Here is a 20,129-nt window from a genome sequence, read left to right on the forward strand (position 1 = left end):
TGTTTTAACAGAGACAAAGTGTACTGCATGACATTAGAAATGGCACTGGAGTCACATGGGTGCAGAGTCACTAGAATATGGTGTGGCTGGTAAAAATTTACTCATGTGGACTCCAAAATAAACATGTCCCAATTATTATTATTTTTTTTTATAAATCTTTTTATTGAACAGCAAAACAGCCATTGCACAGTATAAAATGTCTCAATACAATTTGTGGCAACCATTCAAGGTATATATTCTGATCGAAAATCATCCAAATATGACAATCAAATACAACTGGTATGCTGACCCTCCACCCTCCTGTGGAATCCCACCTAGTGAGTCATTTGCCCCATTCCTGTAGGCCTCCCACCCTCCCCAGATTTTCTCCCACTTTTTCAGGCAGCCCCTACTCTGGTAGATAACTCTCTCCGCACCCCTGCACCAGTCCAGATTAGTGTGCCATTCCTGTACACTGAGCGGAGAGTCAGCTACCCAGGTTTGTGCTATATAACGCCTAACCACCACTGCCGCTAAGGCCAACCAAATGCCCTGGTATTTTGGCAGAGAATCTTCCCCCTCATTAATGAGTAGGAACAGGTTGGGATCCAATGTGACCTCCTTCCCAAGTGGCGATTCCCTGCCAATAAGCCTGTATTACGGGGCATATCCACAGAATATGGTAAAAGGTGTCTTCCTGCCCACAGCTTCTCAGGCATTGCCGGGTCTGCGCCCTTGCCCATCTTACATAGCACTACCCTGGAGTTGTAAGCCCTGTGTAGAATCCGCAACAGGATCAGTCTGAACCAGACCTTGACCGCCACCACCCTGGGGCTCTGTCTCGCCCCCACCCAATATTCATTGTCTGGTGTTCCCAGGTCTGCCTCACATTTGGCGGGCAAGGGTATCATTGCGTCTGGGGAGTTGTGCAGTGATTTCTTATACGTCAGAGAAATGGCTTTTCCTTCCACTGGTTCCGTCAGAAGACAGTCTTCAAGAGGGGATGATTCTGGCAATTGCTCAACGCCCGGGACATGCTGGCCCAATGCGTGCTGAACTTGCAAATATCTATATCACTTAGGGGGTCATTCCGACGCCCGCCAAAGTAACCCCGTCGGAAGACCGTTCCGCGGTCAAAAGACCGCGAGGGTCATTCCGACTTTCCCGCTGGGCCGGCGGGGGAACCGCCAAAAGGGCGCCCGCCGGCCCAGCGGGAAAGACCCTGCAACAAGGAAGCCAGCTCCGAATGGAGCCGGCGGAGTTGCAGGGGTGCGACGGGTGCAGTGGCACCCGTCGCGATTTTCACTGTCTGCAAAGCAGACAGTGAAAATCTTTATGGGGCCCTGTTAGGGGGCCCATGCCAGTGGCATGGGCAGTGCAGGGGCCCCCAGGGGCCCCACGAAACCCGTTCCTGCCATCCTGTTTCTGGCGGTGAAAACCGCCAGAAACAGGGTGGCGGGAAGGGGGTCGGAATCCCCATGGCGGCGCTGCAAGCAGCGCCGCCCTGGAGGATTCCCTGGGCCAGGGGAAAACCGGCGGGAAACCGACGGTTCCCCTTTTCTGACCGCGGCTTTACCACCACGGTCAGAATGGCCCTGGAAGCACCGCCAGCCTGTTGGCGGTGCTTCCGTGGTCCCCGGCCCTGGCGGTCATGGACCGCCAGGGTCGGAATGACCCCCTTAGTGTCTGCCAGAGCATGCTCCTGCTAAAGGACTTCGAACGTCGCCAGCTGTCGGCCCCTCCACACATCTCCTAGGTGTTCAATTCCTAGTAGAGACCATTTATGAAGTCTGCCCAGGGTCCTAAGGCCACCCAATAGGTCGCTACACCACAGTGGGTTTTATCTGCTGAAACGTAGCTATCTAGGTAGCTGTGATTATGATAACACTGCTTTGCCTGCAACTAGCGAGACAGAATGTGCCTGGCCCCTTCCACATTACAGATGCTATTTATAACAAAAATATGGCATGCCACAGCAGACAGCCTTCTCTATGGGATCCTTAGTTCTACAGTGATACTGAGACCCTAGATAGAAAGCACCAGTTTGAGAAACTATTAATATAGCCTTCTAGTCTGCTGCTGAGAGCTATACCGGTTGTTAAAGGCTCTGAACACAAATTATAGGCCAGATACAACTGAGGTTAGAATCTTCTAAATTAAAATGGGAAAAACAAAAAGACAAACATTGAAATGTTGAAGAAGAAGGGTTATACCAGCCATTATTAGCCCGTGCTACTCCATTGTCTTCAACAGATCACTTGACATTTCAATGATTTAATTCAAGCTATTAATCAAAGTCATGATAACAATATTTGAGACCAATTTTTCCCAAACTTAGACCTGGGCTGCTGGACGTAAACACCTCGCCTTTTTTGGATTTTCAGACCCATGTAAGACAGACATCACAGTAAGTAGTGTGCTCTGCATCGGGTGCACAGGGATCTAATTCAATCTCAGTCTATTTTTCGGCTCTTACTGATATTTTTAGGTCTGGAATAGAAATAGCTGTAGCAGTCTTGTCAGCCTTGTGTAATTAGAAAAATCCAGAAACAAAAGATGCATATTTAGATACATCCATAGAAAGGATTTTGATAAGTCCTCTTCATCCACTGACCTTTTCAGTTGTCATCCACACTTTGTTGCCCCACACCACAGATTGCAGCATTGGGGCAATGGGTCAGCCCATTTTGTAGTGAATCCTAGTTTGTTTTAATGGGATAACAGGAGTTAGCGTAGCCTTTGCTTGCAGACTCGTGCCCCGTCACCTAGTGACTTTTAACATAATTAGCTTGCTCTGTCTTAGCCCATTTAATTATTTAATTCTTCTAAGATGGCTGCCTTGTTTATAGTTAGGCCACTTGTCATGCTTTGCATTATCAGTGCCACAGTGTTAAAGCGTCAAGATCAAGTGACAAAGACAAACAAACAGTTGGTGTTCACACTTCGGGACTTTCCCTCTCTATGCTTTCAAACGAGAGGAAGAGCCTGGCCCTGCACTTTCTAGAAAAATGTGCACAATTGCACCCTCCTAACACACTCAAGAAACTACAGTCCTTACTAGGTTTCTTCAACTTTGGCAGAATGCACAATGTATCAAGCCACTTTATGACTTGGTACAGCCAAACTTTTCTAGCAGACACTGGACAGTTGAACACACATGCATCCTTAGGGAATTGCAACAGGACATGCTAGAAGCTAAACACTTGCACACATGTGACAATAAAACTAATTTGGTCATCAGAATAATTGCTGGTGCCATTGGATTTACGTATGTCACCTTCAATGAAGGCGACACGGTACCTATCGCATATAAATCACATCTATATTCAAATGCAGAACAACGTTTTGCACCTACAGAAAAGATTCTGACTGCAGTTCAAATGGCTGTCACAAAGGAGAGGCCACTTGCCCAAGGGAAACGCATAATTGTCATTTCCCCAGTGCCTGCCTTAGAGGCTGTCACCAAAGCAAGCATTCCCAAAGCTAAAGCATTACATCCATGTTGGATTCAGTGGGCAACGTCGCTGACCGCCACTGATATTGATTACATCTTTGATCAAAAACTTCAGACACAAGAGTTTCTCCAATATGAACAGGAGTACCCTGCTCCTCTAAATATCTTGCCACTTGACAGATACCACACTGTCATCTACACTGATGGTTCAGCACAACCAGCTGCAGGTACTAAACATCAATACTCAGCCGCTTGCGCAGCCGTGAGCAGAGTGATAGAGGATGGAGTTTTCCACCCTCAAAACACCTACATGCAGACCCTAGGGGACTGCACAGCTCAGTTGGCTGAACTTAAAACTCTTATATTAGAGCTAGAACACACAGAGCCAGAATGCCTGACTTTAATAGTCTGTGACTCATACTACTGTGTCCAGTCCTCCAATGATTATCTTAATCATTGGAAGCTAAACAGGTTTAGAGATTCTAAAGGGAACACCATTAAACACAAGACATTGTGGGGGAGGGTGGCTAATCCTAAGGACAAGCTACCGTATGTCCATGTAGTACATACATTGGGCCACCAACGTGTAGGAGTACACGTTAGCGGCAATGCTTTGGCTGATAAAGCAGCCAAATCTGCAGTAGCCACAGCTTCTGTGGCTGCAGTGACACGTTCACAGACGAGATTGGATAATGAAATACTGACTGCAGTGAAAGCTTCGGCTGCAGGCAAGCCCCTTCCGAAAGGATACCCTACAAATTATTTTTATCATATCAGTGCACAGAATGTTGCTTATGCAACGATTCCTTGGGTTGGAGATCGAGTGATCCCCAACGAAGACCAGAGATTAGATCTAGTAAAAGCAGCGCATGAGGGTGTCGCTTCTGCACATGCTGATATTTCGGCCATGATAACACTCTTATAAAAGCATTTCTGGTGGCCTGGGCTATGCAGACTGAAAAGAAGGATGTCCTTTGTTGTGACATTTGCCAGCAAATAAAGGAATCCAATATCAAACGCCCACCACAGACATCCCTCTTAGTGTCCAGCAGGCCACTACAATGTGTGTACCTGGATCATTGCGGTCCACTCCAACCTGATGGTGCATACAAATATATTTTAGTCGCTGTAGATTCTTGTTCTAGATTCCTGTGGGTATGGCCGCAGCGGTCGGCTGACGCTTGAACTGTTATAAAAGACTTGCTGATCTTCATCTGTACATATGTGGTTGCAGCATTCCATTCGGACCAGGGCCCTGCATTTGCCTCTAAGGCATTCAGAGACACCATGGGGATGATGGGTGTTGAACTCCATTACTCCTCACCATACCATCCGAGGGAAATTTGGTCGTGGAAAGGTGGAACCGTGATCTAAAGTAGTCCTTAACAGCTCGAGTATTAGGTTCAGGCCGCAGTTGGCTTCATCACCAATATGGGGTCCAGAGAGCACTGAATAATCTGCCAAGACGGTCCTTGGGGGGACGCACTCCTTATGAGGTTCTCTTTGGGGTACCTATGTATGTCCCAGACTTTGATGCCTCTGGTTTGGTGGCAGCAGAAACACCATTCAACATAAATGAACATCTCACTGTCTTACAGGAGCTTCAGCAATTCCGGGATGTTAAATCATCTACCAGTCCTGCCACTTTAGGAATAAGGGATTTAGCGAAAACTTTGACTGGCTGGATTCCTAAAGTTGGGGATCTGGTTTGTGAGAAGATTGCAGTGAAGAAGGAATTCAGTCCATCATACAGAGCACCTGTCCCGGTCTTGGGCATTCAAGGTACCAGAACTGTCATCTTACCACCACTGCCTGGTTCCTGAAGGAACAGATTCATTTCCATTGATGACATCAAACTACACCATGTGGGCGATCCTTCACAGTAGACCAAGAGGTCCCTTGGGTAGTTCCCGATCCCCTCTCACTACCCAACAGGACATACCTCTACATAGTAGGATGAACACCACTACTACGGACTATGCAACAATGTCCAATGCTGTTACAGATACCTCCTCGACCATGGGGAGGGCGGAAAACAAACTCTTGCTAGGTCCAGTTCCCAATTCAATGGCAACACCTGTCCAAGATTTGGCTGTTTTTTACACAAACACTTCACAGACTGATGACACCATCTACCAAGAGCCTCCACACAAAGTGGAACAATGTACAAGTAATGCACCGGCTCCAGTATTTGGAGAGACTGCCTCTGGCTATTTCGTAGACATTGATGACTTTTCCTCAGACTCATCCACTATTGACAATGTTTTGAAAGCACGTAAGCTGTGTCAATGGCTTAAAAAGAACTATTTAATTTACCCATGGAACTATTTATGGTTCTGTTTGACATTTTCAGCTTTATTTTTTGGGGTTGGTTTTGTGACTGTTTTCTTTTTGCTTATAAATGGTCACTATATTCCTGAACGCTCCTCTGTTGAGCCTGTGGATGAGGTCTTAACTCCATATCATTCCTCACATAAGGTCTGAAGAGACTTGTCCTTTGTGAATATTACAGCAATACCGATTTCTGATGGGATTGTATGGGACAATGTTCCCTTTGATATATACGGGCCTGCTGAGGTCATTCAAATTCCATATGTGTTCAAAATATCTATGACAGATGTGATTACACCTGATGTTATATCTGATGATTGGGATGTCCAAACGGTTGATTCCATGCTAACTGAAATGAAGGACTATTCCGTATTTGAAAGTGATGATGTATATGGACATACAAAGAATTATGGGGAAATGTTCTGTTACAACAATTGGGGACAATTATACCTGCACCGTGCCACTTGACACAGGCCAGTGTTAAACTATACACAGTGGGAACACTGTTCAACACCACTAATGGGGAGCCCAAAACACTATACAGATAAATTTACATACTTTACTGGGCATGACACGAAAAATGCGGAGTCATATTACTTCAAATTACCTCCTTCACAAATTAGGAAAATTTTGCTAACTAACACGAAACTGATTTATTCAGATCACTTTGTTTCCCGGCTCGCAGTTGAAGGTTACGAATACTGGAAGAGCACTATTGACTTAAAAAGTGTATGGGGAACGCAAGATTGGCATATACAGGGTAAAGCAGCTTTATTTAGAGCATGCCTGATTCCTGTGCCAATGATCTTTTTAATTGACACAATCCAACAGACATCCTGTCTGGGGTTAGCAAAAATTAAAGAGATGAACACGCCCAGTATCCCCACACCGGCAAAGTTTAATGATTGGCAATATTTCCTTAACATCACAGAGGAAACGCTAGATGCAATGGTTAAGGCTGGTACCTATAATTCTTCACATTCCAGTCCTGGCGGGTGGTTAATATGGCCAACTCACACCAATAGGTGTCAAGCGTTTTTTTGAACTCTTCAGGGTTTTTTTCAATTAACAGGCCAGACCCTCGCTTTGTATCGGGTCAACATAAAGGTATAATTACAACATACAGTGTGGGTAAACTGTGCCAACAGTGGGTACAGACTAATACATTAGCCGCAGTTAAGAAACACCTTAACACTCTTTCTGAAGATGTAGACTTGCAGGTTTTTCTGCTAGGTCCCAGGAAACAGCGCTCTAAAAGGTTCCTATATGCTATGTATAATGAGATCTGGAAACTTTCACAGATAGAAGCTGCTGCATGTTTGAGGCAATTAGCTAAAGAAAACTTAGAGAAGGCTTTAGCAGTTGTCGACAACGGCATGAACACTCTGTCCAACAGGATTTATTCACTATCAAACATTGTGTCATCTGCTATTGATATTACTCAGACAGACTTGTCCCGGTTATATCATGGACAAACACAGCTATGTTCCTTCATGCAGCTAGGTTGGACATTACAGACACTGAAAAATGGCCACATTCCATGGAAGTATATTAACAGTAGTGAATTGTTCACTGCTTTTAATCTTTCCGTGGAACAACAGACAATGGCTAAAAGGGAAGCTAGTTTGACCATGCTTCACATTGAGAAATTAGATAAGTTGCCCTTCACGGTAGCAGAGAGTCCTTCAACTATTTGGCTCTTACATGGCATAATTAACTTGCCCATTTTGACCTTCCGTTTCTCCAATTGCTTGAAACATCAGGTTCGAGCAACCAGGCGATAGCTATATTAAAGAAGAGTGGGAGATGCCCTTTGATTATAAATGTTTGAATGGCGAAATAGAGGTTTTTCTAGGCGGAAGCGAATGTGAGACTACTGTTAGTCATTCAATGATATGTAAGCAGGTGTCCCTTCACGGCCTTTGCAATGCGGGGGTCGCGAACTTGGCCTGCTATCTGAAGGGTACTCCCCTCCCTTTGATTCGACCGGTATTTCATGTACTTTCCAATGGAAGTTATGTGGTACTGAGCGATCAAAGTTGTTGCGGCATGCGACCAGGAATTAGCTACGCAATCTCGGTCTCAAAGGTCGTTATGTGTTGCGATTATGTTTTATTCCCACCAACACGAGAGATAAAAGTATCTGACATGTGGCCCCACATACATACTATTAATGTAAATTATGACAAGCTGAGCAGACTAAAGGCGCTATTGTTTCAAAAATAGGTCGCGTTGACATCCTCTAGAGAGACGTATGCACTCCAGCTAGTGAGAACATCAGCCGAGATACAATCCCTGTAATATACCAACTTCCCCAAGCACTTTGGAGAACTGGTATCCAGAATATTCAATGCTTCCAGCACTACTTGGATTGTCCATTTCTTTAAGGCTGTCGGGTCTGGTTTCGTGTCCATCTTCCAGACTGTTTTTGGAGTCATCCCATCAGCCATCCATTCGCTCTTTTCAAGCGTGTTTGGGGATTTCCGATTATTTTGGCATTGAATGGCGGACTGCTTCTGCTATTTCTTCTGATTCGCAGTGGTTGTTTCTTTCCAGCTACCCAGAGCAATGGAGCCGCTCCCACCAACTCAACTGTGCCATGAACGCATGGTTCGGATCTTCGGTGCCCCGTTGCTGGTGGAATTGGAGCTTGATTGGTCATTGTCATTTCTTCTCTGGTGCGTACAACCCGTTTTCCGCTGCATGTGGTGCCTCTTCGAACACCTGCCTATGGTGTGTCTTGCTGTTGCACCGGCACCTCCTGTGGACCACAAACTGCTGATGTCCCCGATGAGGGTTCATTCACGGTCATGCCCCTTGAGACTAAGGTTGCTCCGCGAGGCCACTTATGAGCCTTCCGTTCTAATGTCTACCATGGACGATGGCACTGCTGCAGATGGCTCTGCACTAGAGACTGACACGCACTACTGCTCTGTGGATCCGTTTGCCCGCCCGGTGACCGATTTAACATCTGATGATGTGCACTCATTTTTTAGGTCCTTGGTTGGTGACTTCGATGACACTCTTCGAGATCATGACTATGGCAAATAATTTGATGTATTGGCTTGCCATTCCTGATTAAAAGTATGCATTCAAATTGCTTTTACTTTGGCTTGGTGTGCTTGTCATGGTTGACATTAACATTCTCTGTATGTACTTTTAGCTAATATTTTAAATATCTTTTAACAAGTTTTTTAACGTTTTTTTAGCTAGTTTTTATGCTTTTAGCTTTTTAGTCCAGAACAATTTTAACGTTTGGATTCATTTACTTTCGTCATACCTGTTACGGCAGTGGGGAGGGTGTAGTGAATCCTAGTTTGTTTTAATGGGATAACAGGAGTTAGCTTAGCCTTTGGCTTGAAGTCTCGTGTACCCGTCACCTAGTGACTTTTAACCTACTTAGCATGCTCTGTCTTAGCCCATTTAATTATTTAATTCTTCTAAGATGGCTGCCTTGTTTATAGTTAGGCCACTTGTTATGCTTTGCATTATCAGTGCCACTGCGTTAAGGCGTCAAGATCAAGTGACAAAGACAAACAAACAGTAGGTGTTCACACTTAGGGACTTTCCCTCTCTATGCTTCCGATGGAATTGTTGATATTAATTTCTGCCCTAAGCATGCCTGTTATCTATTGTTTGGGAACACACCTATGTCAGGGGTCCAAGTAGATCTGTATAAATACATCACACTTTAGACAGATAATCAGAGGGATTCCGACCAGAGGGCATCGCCACCATCGCTGATATCGATGCTGCACGTCGTGTTGACGTTGACCCAGTCTTCGTGTCAAACGGAGTCTGAGATAGATACCTCATTCCAAGGTAACAAGGGTTGGGGGCTACTTTCATGGACATAGCATTGGCAGATTAGGTTTAACATACCCAGCTCTCCTTTAGGTAAGAGGTTAGGCCTATCATGATAGGGTATTAGGACATATTACACTCTTTATGTCTTTTTATGTTATTGCGAGATGGTGGGGGTCTTCGTAATAATGACTCTTGTCTTTAGAATTCTGTTTCTTGCACTGTTCATTATCCTAATCATTGCAGCCCATGCAGCTTATCGCAGATTCCAGTTGTGTTAAAAAAAAATATTGAAACTTTACTGCATCTTCGCTATTGCCTGTGTTTGGATGAGACATGATATATCTGTGAGAAAGGGGTTAACCCCGTTTAACCACGACACTCCCTGAGATGTCATATTCTTGAGTCCATGCTTAAAGGCTGCCACAAATCACCTTTTACTATTTGGGTTTTTGGTGAGGTGCTGCTAGTGAGCCGGAAGGGTTGGGACGACATAGGCATAGTCGCCTACAAACATAAGTACTGTCATCCTAAATCCAGCAGTCTTGCCTAGAGTAAGAGTCTGAACTATGACAATTTCACCCTTCGGCTATTCAGTGATAGCATTTTTCTGTTCACATATGTATATCTGTTTAAGAAGAAATGCATTTCAGAGACGTCACTTTACTTTGGCAATATAATTTCTTTCCATTCTTATTCTTTTTGTTGTTTATCCATCCTTGTGAGTTTAAGTTACATCTTCAGGCTAAAGTGATTCAAAAACATTAATTAGTACATTGTCTTTGTGCATACAAAAATCATATCTTCCTGTGATGTGCATTGTAACCAAGAATGTTTTCTATACCTGTTCAGAAAACACCTGCTTGTTAGGTAGGTAAAATTGGATACAATAGTTGTTTTTCTAAACATTTTATTGCAAGCGTGTGTCCTCTAATCTTAGGTGGAAGCATTTTCGGTTTTGGAGCACGTGCTTGCAGTAACAATACATACATATTTAACCATTGCACCAGCTTGCCAATGCCAGACCTGTTGGTGTTGCCATTGTTTATATTTCTTTTGTCAGCCCCCCAGTTTCCTGTGCTCCATTTATACTTTGTTGTTTTCTATTTTCTATGTTTGATTTACCTTTCCCTGCAAATAAGCATTTCAAGACTACGGAACACTATTGTTATTTTCATACTAGGAACTATTTCTGATTGTGTTATTCATGTTAGCATCTTCTGAGATATTATCTATATCAAGTGCTCTAGAAGTACTCTGGCATAACAAATACAAACAATAAAAAAATAGACAAACAAATAAACGTATACTCTGATTATCTAATTCATTCATCACCTCATCTTTTCCAATATTTAGGGTAAATTCTGTGGACGACAATCTGCTTACTCATCTGCAAGGTGAAGCTAATACATGCCGACATCTATACCAAGATATGCGAGATAAAACTTGCCTTCACAGGTACAGGGTGTTTCATGACAATTTCTCCCAATTATATTAAGAAGCACATATCTTATAAAAAAACAAATTATTTAAAGTTGCAAGCTCTTTTTTCATACTGGTATTTGTTGTACATTGCACGGTGTGGATGTTGGCTGAAAGAGGAGTTGAATATGTTATGATATATAAAGCACCTTAACAATGTAGACACCTTTCTTAGGTGTTCAACCAAATTTTGTTTCAAAAATATCAGAGACACAAATATTGTGTTGAAAATATTATGATGCCGGGCTGTTGGTTTGTAAGGAAATAGGGTGGAAAGTTTTTTAAATAATTATTTTTTAATGAAATATAATTATTTCTGAGTTTTAATTTGTTAAATAGATAATTAATTATGTAAATGCTATTTGTAGTTATTTAACAAATAATTAAAAAATATGTTACTTTCTATTGGTAAAAGATTATTTATATAATTGAATGTATTATTATTTTATTTTTCTATGAATTTGGATACCAATTAATAATCAAATTTTTTTTTGTATAATAACTTATTTTATTGTTGTGTTATTTTAAAAATGAATGTGCAGTGTGAATTATTTCCTACTATTATATAATTTGTTTTTGTGGTTGTTGAAATTTTAGAGTAATAGGGTGGGAAGCATAATAAATCTATTATTTTCTAAATTTTTATTGACTTAAGTTTTAAATATAATTTTATGTACAATTTTATATCTTAATGTCTTTTTGCTTTTAATATTTAATATAAATGGTATCATATTAACTTTGTATATGTTTATGTTTATTGTATATATTTTTTACCTATATGTAATTTATTTTGTATTCTTTTAGGATAGTGAAATAAATCTGAGCTTTTTAAAGTTTAACATTTTGCCTGTTTTTGGAGTGGGAATTGTACTTCTGACTCCTCAAAAATCCAGCACCTCTCCTATTGTTGCTTATGTGGAGTGGGAATAGTATATCTGACCCTTAAAAGGCTAGCATTTTCCATACTTTTTCTCAGGTTTGAGTGCGAATAGTAAATCTAACCCCTCCAATACCTAATTCTTTCCCTGTTATTGTTTTTGTTGGAGTGGGAATAGTAAATCTACCCCTCTAAAGTCCAACAATTTCCCCATTGTTAATTAAGTTGGAAAGGGGTTATTGAATCTGACCCCTCAACCCTATCCCTTTTCCTACTGTTGGTCAGGTTGGACTGGGAGTAGTAAATCTGGCTCCTCCAAGTCAAATTTTTTAATATGATTTTTAAAAAATATATATTTTTTAATTTTGAGTGTTAGTTCAGTGCAAATTACTTCTGCATTACTTTGAAGTATAATTTTTATTGATTTTTTTTTACTTTAAGGTGCATACGTATTTTTTAATCTAGTGCTTGCAATGATAATTCTTTTTTATTACTTTTATTTATTTATGTTTAAATAATTATATATATTTTGCCAAAACTTTAACAAATGTATATTTATGTTCCATTTGTAAGTGATAAGTATTTAATATATTTTTCATATTGTAAGTGTATACTTTTAGATGCAAAATTATTTTGAAAGTATTTTTAAAGTTAATGCCAGTTTTAGGCCTGGGTGATATTTCAATTACACTGAAGTAATCAGAGTAATTACCAGAATGACATGATTACTCTACCTTGAATAATTAAGAAAACAATTGGGGCAAAAATCTTACTTTAGGAGCACAGGAACTATCTGATTATGACCCTTGTGGTCGGACCGCCATACCACCACAGCAGTGGTCAGGAGGATGCCACCAAGCTGGTGGCCTCCAGACCGCTGCATTACGATGCTCCCACGGGGCTGGCGGCGCAGTCAGTGTGGCTGCATTGGCTTTGGCTCCAAGAGAGAGCGGAAGCCAATGCTGACTGCACTGACTGCGTTGTCAGCAAGTCGGGAGCACAGTTGCCATGCACCATGTCGGGCATGGCAGACAGTATGCACACTGACAGTGCTGGCAGGGAGGGCAGTGTACTGCCCACAACATGGGTTATTTCCATTCTGTGTCTCCCCTGGGGCCCCTTCTCTGACTTTCCGCCAACCTTTTCATGGTGGTGTCCCTGCCATGAAAAGGTCGACGGAAAGGCACGTCGTACTATGGATGGCGGTGCCACTGCCGGCACCTCCTGCACTATCTGCTGCTCTCCTGACCACCACTGCTGCAGTGGGTCAGGAGTCGTGGTGGCTGTGGTCTTGTGGCGGTCCTTCCGCCACTATCCTAATCGCGCAGTCGGACCACAGAGGACGCATCGGTTGGACCACCAAAGTTGGTATGGTGGTCTTGGGACTGCCGTAGTCATAATCAGCACCTGAGATCTTAAAGAGAGAGTGGATGCTGGCTACTACTATTTGTGTCCTGTAGCGTTTAGTGCTTTTTTCTTAGTGCAAAATGTATCCTTGTACCCCTTTTGGACACAGGGGGGCATGTTGCACTAAGAAAATAGTGCTAAATGCTGGATTATGCTTCTCACATAATTATTACGCATAAATATAAGTCATTTTGCTAGAATTGCAAATGATTATGCTGGAGGGAATTACACCAGCTATACCTACATCTAGTTAATGTATGTTTTAAAATGAATATAGTGTATAATAACTTTGATATTTAATATATTTACCCTATTTTTGAGGATATCATGGTTTTCTATAATTTTGTTCTCTATTTTTTGACTTTACAGACAGCCATATTTGTGTCCTAGATATTCTTTTTCCTTTTATGACATTCTAGCTCCCAATACTTTTGTTGGTGATATTTCATCATCCAACCCTTTTCTTGTGTGGGTCAGTGTGGGCGACTGATCCATACTTAAAATATGATGTCTTTACTCATTGGAGGAACAAACTTGGGCCTGATGTGTGATGTTGACTCAGTTCTCCACTCTCATAGTTGCACATGTTGGTAAAATAGCTGAATGAGTTCAGTCTTTGCTGCTGAAATCGGTGTGCAATCCACAGTCCCCAAGCTTGAACCTAGGATGACTGTCTCATAATTCTATCATTTTAAATGGGGATGGAAAGAATGCTTTTCTTTCTCTATGCAGCACACATTAGAGGATTCTGTGGTTAGGCAACATATTTTTGATCTGTAGTCTCATATGATATGTGTCGGGAGTCCGGCTACAGGGAAAAGTGACAGGGCCATGCAACCACCAGACCAGACACTCAGTGGCTTTGTGTGACCGTAAGGGAATGTCTCCAGCACTTCAAGCAAGCTAATTGAATTGGTGTACCAAACGTACTTTAGTTTCAGCTAATCCAAAAGACTGCCTTGCAAATGCTCACTTTTGCATCTAGATTGTTGAGGGGGGCTGTATGCTGGAACTGATGAGGCCAATGTCTTATGGAATGGAAATCAAGAGCAAAAATAAAATGACAGCATAAGATTCAAGTGATTAATATTATCACCAGCTATTATCAGCAGTGAAAAATGATCAACAAGTGTAGTAGCAGGTCCAATGCAAGAAATACCCAGCTATTTTACTTCTTCATTATTAAGGAACTTATAAATACATCTTACATTACTAGGACTCCGTAAGCCTACAACCCTAAATGCAGTGGTGTAGCATGCAAAGCCCAGATTTACTAAGGGTTTGCGCCACCATTAGCGTAACAATTTGTTGTTGCATCATGGTGGTGCAACATTGGTTTCTCAGGATGGTAGGTGTAGAGGAAGGCAAAGTGCCTGATTTATTAGTGTCTCCATACTGTGAAACCACTGGGATGCAGCAATCAAAATTGCACCTACGGTGAAATGTGAAGCCACTGGTTGGTCATGTACCTGAAAACTGTGACCTCTGATCTGTAGTCCACCCTGGATACTTGGATGTGGCTGTGGTCAGTGCTAAGGTCTACTTGTGAATCCTGTCGCTACAATGACCTTGGACACTAATTTTGGGTAGTATTGAAGCACATTCCATATGGTAAAGACATTTGAAGTACAATTTATTGATGAAAGGGTGCACTTAATGATGGTGCACATACATGTGTGTGCCTGTTTTATTTCTTTTGAGGCTGGGTGAGGAAATGAGGCGAGAGAGATAGCATACCGGGCATAACCTGCAACAAGAACATGCTTTATCTTATAATGTGGTTACCACAGAAAGATGCAGACATTCCCTACATGCATGCAACCAATGTTACTTTCATGGGTGTATTGGGATGGGATGAAATTATGAGTTACTGTGTGTGTAGAGCAATTCCATTGCTACACTTGTAGTCTCATTGTGAGTTAGGTAAACATACTTAGTAGCTACATGTCATTGAAGTCCTCAGTAACCAGCTGACAGGCAAATGTCAATCATCTGAAAGCTTAGCTGTTGTGTATGCACCCAGGAAAGGCAGTGCACATGTCAGTAAAGCAGGCCCTGGCATCATATTCATCTTGAACATTGATGGAGTGCCAACAGTCCCTATAACAGAAATAGTGTTCCCTGTGGTGTAGGGTGACCAGGCATCCCGGATTTACCCGGACAGTCCTGGTTTTTGAAGCAGTTACTGATGTCCCAACACTTTTTTCTAAATCCCAAAAATGTCCCGGTTTTTAAGGGAGGGTCAGGAGAACCTGGACATTAATGACAGTTTAGTGGAGGCTAACATTTCAACCATCCTACTCAGAAACCGTGGACAGAAGTTCACTGGCTGAAACTCTCCTGCTGTGCTGCCTCGCCTCATTGAAGCACAGCAGGATTTAATGAGGTGTAAATCAGAGCCAGCGTACATCAAGGCCGGGACAACCAGCCTGACCCAGGAGCTCTACATAGAAAGGGGAGTTAATGTAAAAAAACAAATAATATATATATATATATATATATATATATATATATATATATATCAAGTGCAGGGATGTGCAGGGATGACATAGGAATGAGCTCCTGCTCCTAGGCCCTCATTAAAACCCTAGCGGTTGGTGTTATAGCGGCGGTAATACCGCCAACAGGCCGGCGGAAAACAAAATGGGATTACAACCATGGTGGAAACTGCCAACATAGACAGCCACTTTAACACTCTGACCGCCACGGCGGTACAAACAAACAGCGCGGCGGACACCGCCAACAGACAGGCGGGAGACAATGTACCACACACCCTCTCACAACAAGCCTATCCGCCACCTTTTCCGGGGTGCAACCAACGCAAATAAAAACATGGCGGAAACAGTACACAGAAGGGAAAACACTCACCTCCCCACACCCCACGAGGAACCGGGACGCCATGGAGCCTGAATTGCTGATACTGCCGGCGATGGTCTTCCTGCTCCTCTATCAGGAGCTACAACGACAGCAGCGACGACCACGGTGAGTACTGCACCTACAACACAGGGGAGGGAAAAGAGAGTGACACACACAGGCAACACGCAACACCCCCACCCCCACCCTCACCCTCACCCACAACACCATACACACAAACACATGCACCAACATTACATATACACCCTCCCACCCCCCTGGAAGAACGCAAGGACAAAAGGAAATGATTTGAACAAATGTAATCATGTGAAATGTTATCAAAATGCAAAATCCAGTATATACAATATACACAAGTCCGGATAGTGCACCAACCATTGTCCGTGGACCACTGGGCCCAAAATGCATGGGCGAGGCCCACACTAGATCCCTGACTCCAAACGGAGAGAACACTGGAGGGGCATCACATAGAAAATATACAGGCACCTCAGGGAGAGGGGGGGCACCTCAGCCAGATGAACGCACAACACCACTGCTCCATGAGGGGGCTCCATGCCCACAGTTTGGTCCTGGGAAGTGCAAAGCCACAGTCTCACAAGTCTTTCCAGTGGGTGGTTTGCCCACTGCTTTATCCTGGGGAGTGCAAAGCCACAGTCTCTCAAGTCTTTCCAGTGGGTGGTTTCCCCACTGCTGTATTCTGGGGAGTGCAAAGCCACAGTCTCTCAAGTCTCTCCAGTGGGTGGTTTGCCCACTGCTTTATCCTGGGGAGTGCAAAGCCACAGTCTCTCAAGTCTCCCCAGTGGGTGGGTTGCCCACTGCTGCATCCTGGGGAGTGCAAAGCCACAGTCTCTCTAGTGGATAACAGTCTCCACTGCTTCTGGAGGGGGAATGGTGCCTTGAGTGCTTCATCCTACCAAGGACTGAGGTAGTGGATGTGATACTACACTGGTTCTAGGGGGGTGGGGGGCATGGTGCCTTGAGTGCTTCATCCTGCCAAGGACTGAGGTAGTAGATGTGATACTCCACTGGTTACGGAGGGGGCATGGTGCCTTGAGTGCTTCATCCTGCCAAGGACTGAGGTAGTGGATGTGATACTCCACTGGTTCTGGAGGGGGGTTGGTGCCCAGAGTGCTTCATCATGCCAAGGACTGAGGTAGTGGATGTGATACTCCACTGGTTCTGGAGGGGGCATGGTGCCTTGAGTGCTTCATCCTGCCGAGGACTGAGGTAGTGGATGTGATACTCCACTGGTTCTGGAGGGGGCTTGGTGCCCAGAGCGTTCCACGTGCAGTGTGGCCGGAACAATACACTCACCTGGGTGTGTGTGCCACGAGATTGCCGAGGTACAGGTAGCATGATACGCCATGGAGGCAGAGACATAACCCACACTGCTGCGGCTTCGCATTCCATATGCAGGTGACAACTGTGATGACAGTGATGCTTCATGGAAGCTGCCCAGGGTCCTGGAGCTCACCACCAGCCTCAGACGACTGACCACTGGGGATGGTAGCTATGTCTGCGGTGGTGCCACTGTCTGAGGACGTCGCCGGGCCACTGGCGGTGCTTGTGGCGGTGTCAGTACTGGCGGTGCTTGCGGCGGGGTCTGTGGCGGCGGTGCTGTCTGCGGGGATTGTCACGGCGGTGCTGGCTGCGGGATCTGTGGCGTCGGTGCTGGCTGCGGGGTCTGTGGTGGCGGTGCTGGCGGTGGGGTCTGTGGCGGCGGTGCTGGTGGTGGGGTCTGTGGCGGTGCAGGTGGCGGTGCAGGTGGCTGTGCAGGTGGCGGTGTTCTCTGCCGTACAGGTTGGCTTTGATGTGGACAGAAGGTGTGACACTGGTCCCTCAGTTGGTGCCACCATCCCTCCCTCCTGACCTGCCCTTCAGTTTTTGGCCCTTCCCAACCTTTGATGGTGGCGCAGCTGTCTTGCCACTGTCCCCTTTTGTTTTCCCTGACCCCTTGGTGGCAGGTGTTTTCGGCTTCTCCCTCCGGGATGTGGGCACCTTTTTCACCTTGCCAGGTGGCGGAATGTCCTTGCCCTCGCTCCGTGGCACACTGGCAGCCCTGATGGTTGGCGAACTCCATGACCCCGCAGTTGCTGGCACCACTGTGCCTGGGGATGTGGTGGCTGAGGTGCTGGGCTGGGACCAGGAAAGCCTGGCCCTAGGGGAAGGACGGGGGGAGGTGTAGGGAAAAGGTCAATGTTAGCCAGGAAAAGTTTTTTAGACACACTTGGACAGATAGATGGAGGGGGTTTTGGAGTGGAAGTAGAGGAAGTGGTTGTAGGAGGTGTACATCTGCTGAATTTGGGTGAAGGTGCATGGGCTGGAGGCTGTTTGGAGGTGGATGGCTGTTGAGTGGTGTAGGAGGCTGGCCTGGCTTGTAGTGGGTACCAAGGGGTACTTACACTCTGTACCAGGTCCAGTTGTCCCTTATTAGTGTAGATAGGGTGTTTCTAGCAGCTTAGGCTGATAGAAGGTAGCTATAGCAGAGCAGCGTAGGCTGAACAAGGAGACATGCAAAGCTCCTACTATACCACTGGTGTCATATGCACAATATCATAAGAAAACACAATACACAGATATACTAAAAATAAAGGTACTTTATTTTTATGACAATATGCCAAAAGTATCTCAGTGAGTACCCTCAGTATGAGGATGCCAAATATACACAAGATATATGTACACAATACCAAAAATATGCAGTAATAGCAAAAGGAAGTAATGCAAGCAGTGTAAAGTTACAGTAGATTGCAATAGGAGCACATAGGTATAGGGGCAACACAAACCATATACTCCAAAAGTGGAATGCGAACCACGAATCAACCCCAAACCTATGTGAGCTTATAGAGGGTCGCTGGGACCGTAAGAAAACATTGAGGGTTAGAAAAATACCCCACCCCAACACCCTGAAAAGTAGGTGTAAAGTGCACCTATATTCCCCAGAGAGCACAGAAGTCATGATAGGGGAATTCTGCAAGGAAGACCAACACCAGCAATGCAACCAAAGTGGATTTCCAGACGAGAGTACCTGTGGAACAAGGGGACCAAGTCCAAGAGTCGCGACAAAGTCGAGAGTGGGCAGATGCCCAGGAAATGCCAGCTGAGGGTGCAAAGAAGCTGCCACCGGATGGTAGAAGCTGTGGATTCTGCAAGAACGAAGAGGGCTAGAAACTTCCCCTTTGGAGGATGGATGCCCCACGTCGTAAAAAAGCTTGCAGAGGGGTTCCCACGCAGAAAGACCGCAAACAAGCCTTGCTAGCTGCAAGGGTCACGGTTAGGGTTTTTGGATGCTGCTGTGGCCCAGGTGGGACCAGAATGTCGCCACTTGGATGAGGAGACAGAGGGGGCGCCCAGCAAGTCAGGGAGCCCTCACAGAAGCAGGCAGCACCCGCAGAAGTACCAGAACAGGCACTTAGAAGAGGAGTGAACCGGAGCTCACCCGAAGACACAAAAAGGAGTCCCACAACGTCGGAGGACAACTCAGGAGGTTGTGCACCGCAGGTTAGAGCGTCGGGGACCCAGACTTGGCTCTACATGAAGGAAATCCTGGAAGAGTGCACAGGAGCTGGAGCAGCTGCAAATCACGCGGTACCCAGCAATGCAGTCTAGCGTGGGGAGGCAAGGACTTACCTCCACCAAACTTGGACTGAAGAGTCACTGGACTGTGGGAGTCACTTGGACAGAGTTGCTGAGTTCCAGGGACCACGCTCTTCGTGCTGAGAGGACCGGTGATGCAGTCTTTTGTTGCCTGCGGTTGCAGGGGGAAGATTCCGTCGACCCACGGGAGATTTCTTCAGAGCTCCTGGTGCAAGAAGGAGGCAGACTACCCCCAGAGCATGCACCACCAGGAAAACAGTCGAGAAGGCGGCAGGATCAGCGATACAAGGTTGCAGTAGTCGTCTTTGCTACTTTGTTGCGGTTTTGCAG

At 44.7% G+C, this 20,129-nt stretch overlaps 1 protein-coding gene across 3 annotated transcripts in view; it reads left to right on the forward strand.

Annotated features, from left to right (window-relative positions):
* Positions 1-20,129, forward strand: part of LOC138301878 (hyaluronan-mediated motility receptor-like) — a 182,133-nt gene that overhangs the window by 152,146 nt on the left and 9,858 nt on the right. For 2 of the 3 annotated variants that reach the window (XM_069242368.1, XM_069242364.1), the window contains exon 6: positions 10,925-11,026. The exons of the other annotated variant lie outside the window; for it this stretch is intronic. In XM_069242368.1, the coding sequence (XP_069098469.1) occupies positions 10,925-11,026 (102 nt within the window). The remainder of the gene's footprint in view (positions 1-10,924; positions 11,027-20,129) is intronic. 3 annotated transcript variants of the gene reach the window in all.

The sequence above is a fragment of the Pleurodeles waltl genome, chromosome 1_2 (assembly GCF_031143425.1).
Source record: "Pleurodeles waltl isolate 20211129_DDA chromosome 1_2, aPleWal1.hap1.20221129, whole genome shotgun sequence".
NCBI classification, from domain to species: Eukaryota; Metazoa; Chordata; class Amphibia; order Caudata; family Salamandridae; genus Pleurodeles; species Pleurodeles waltl.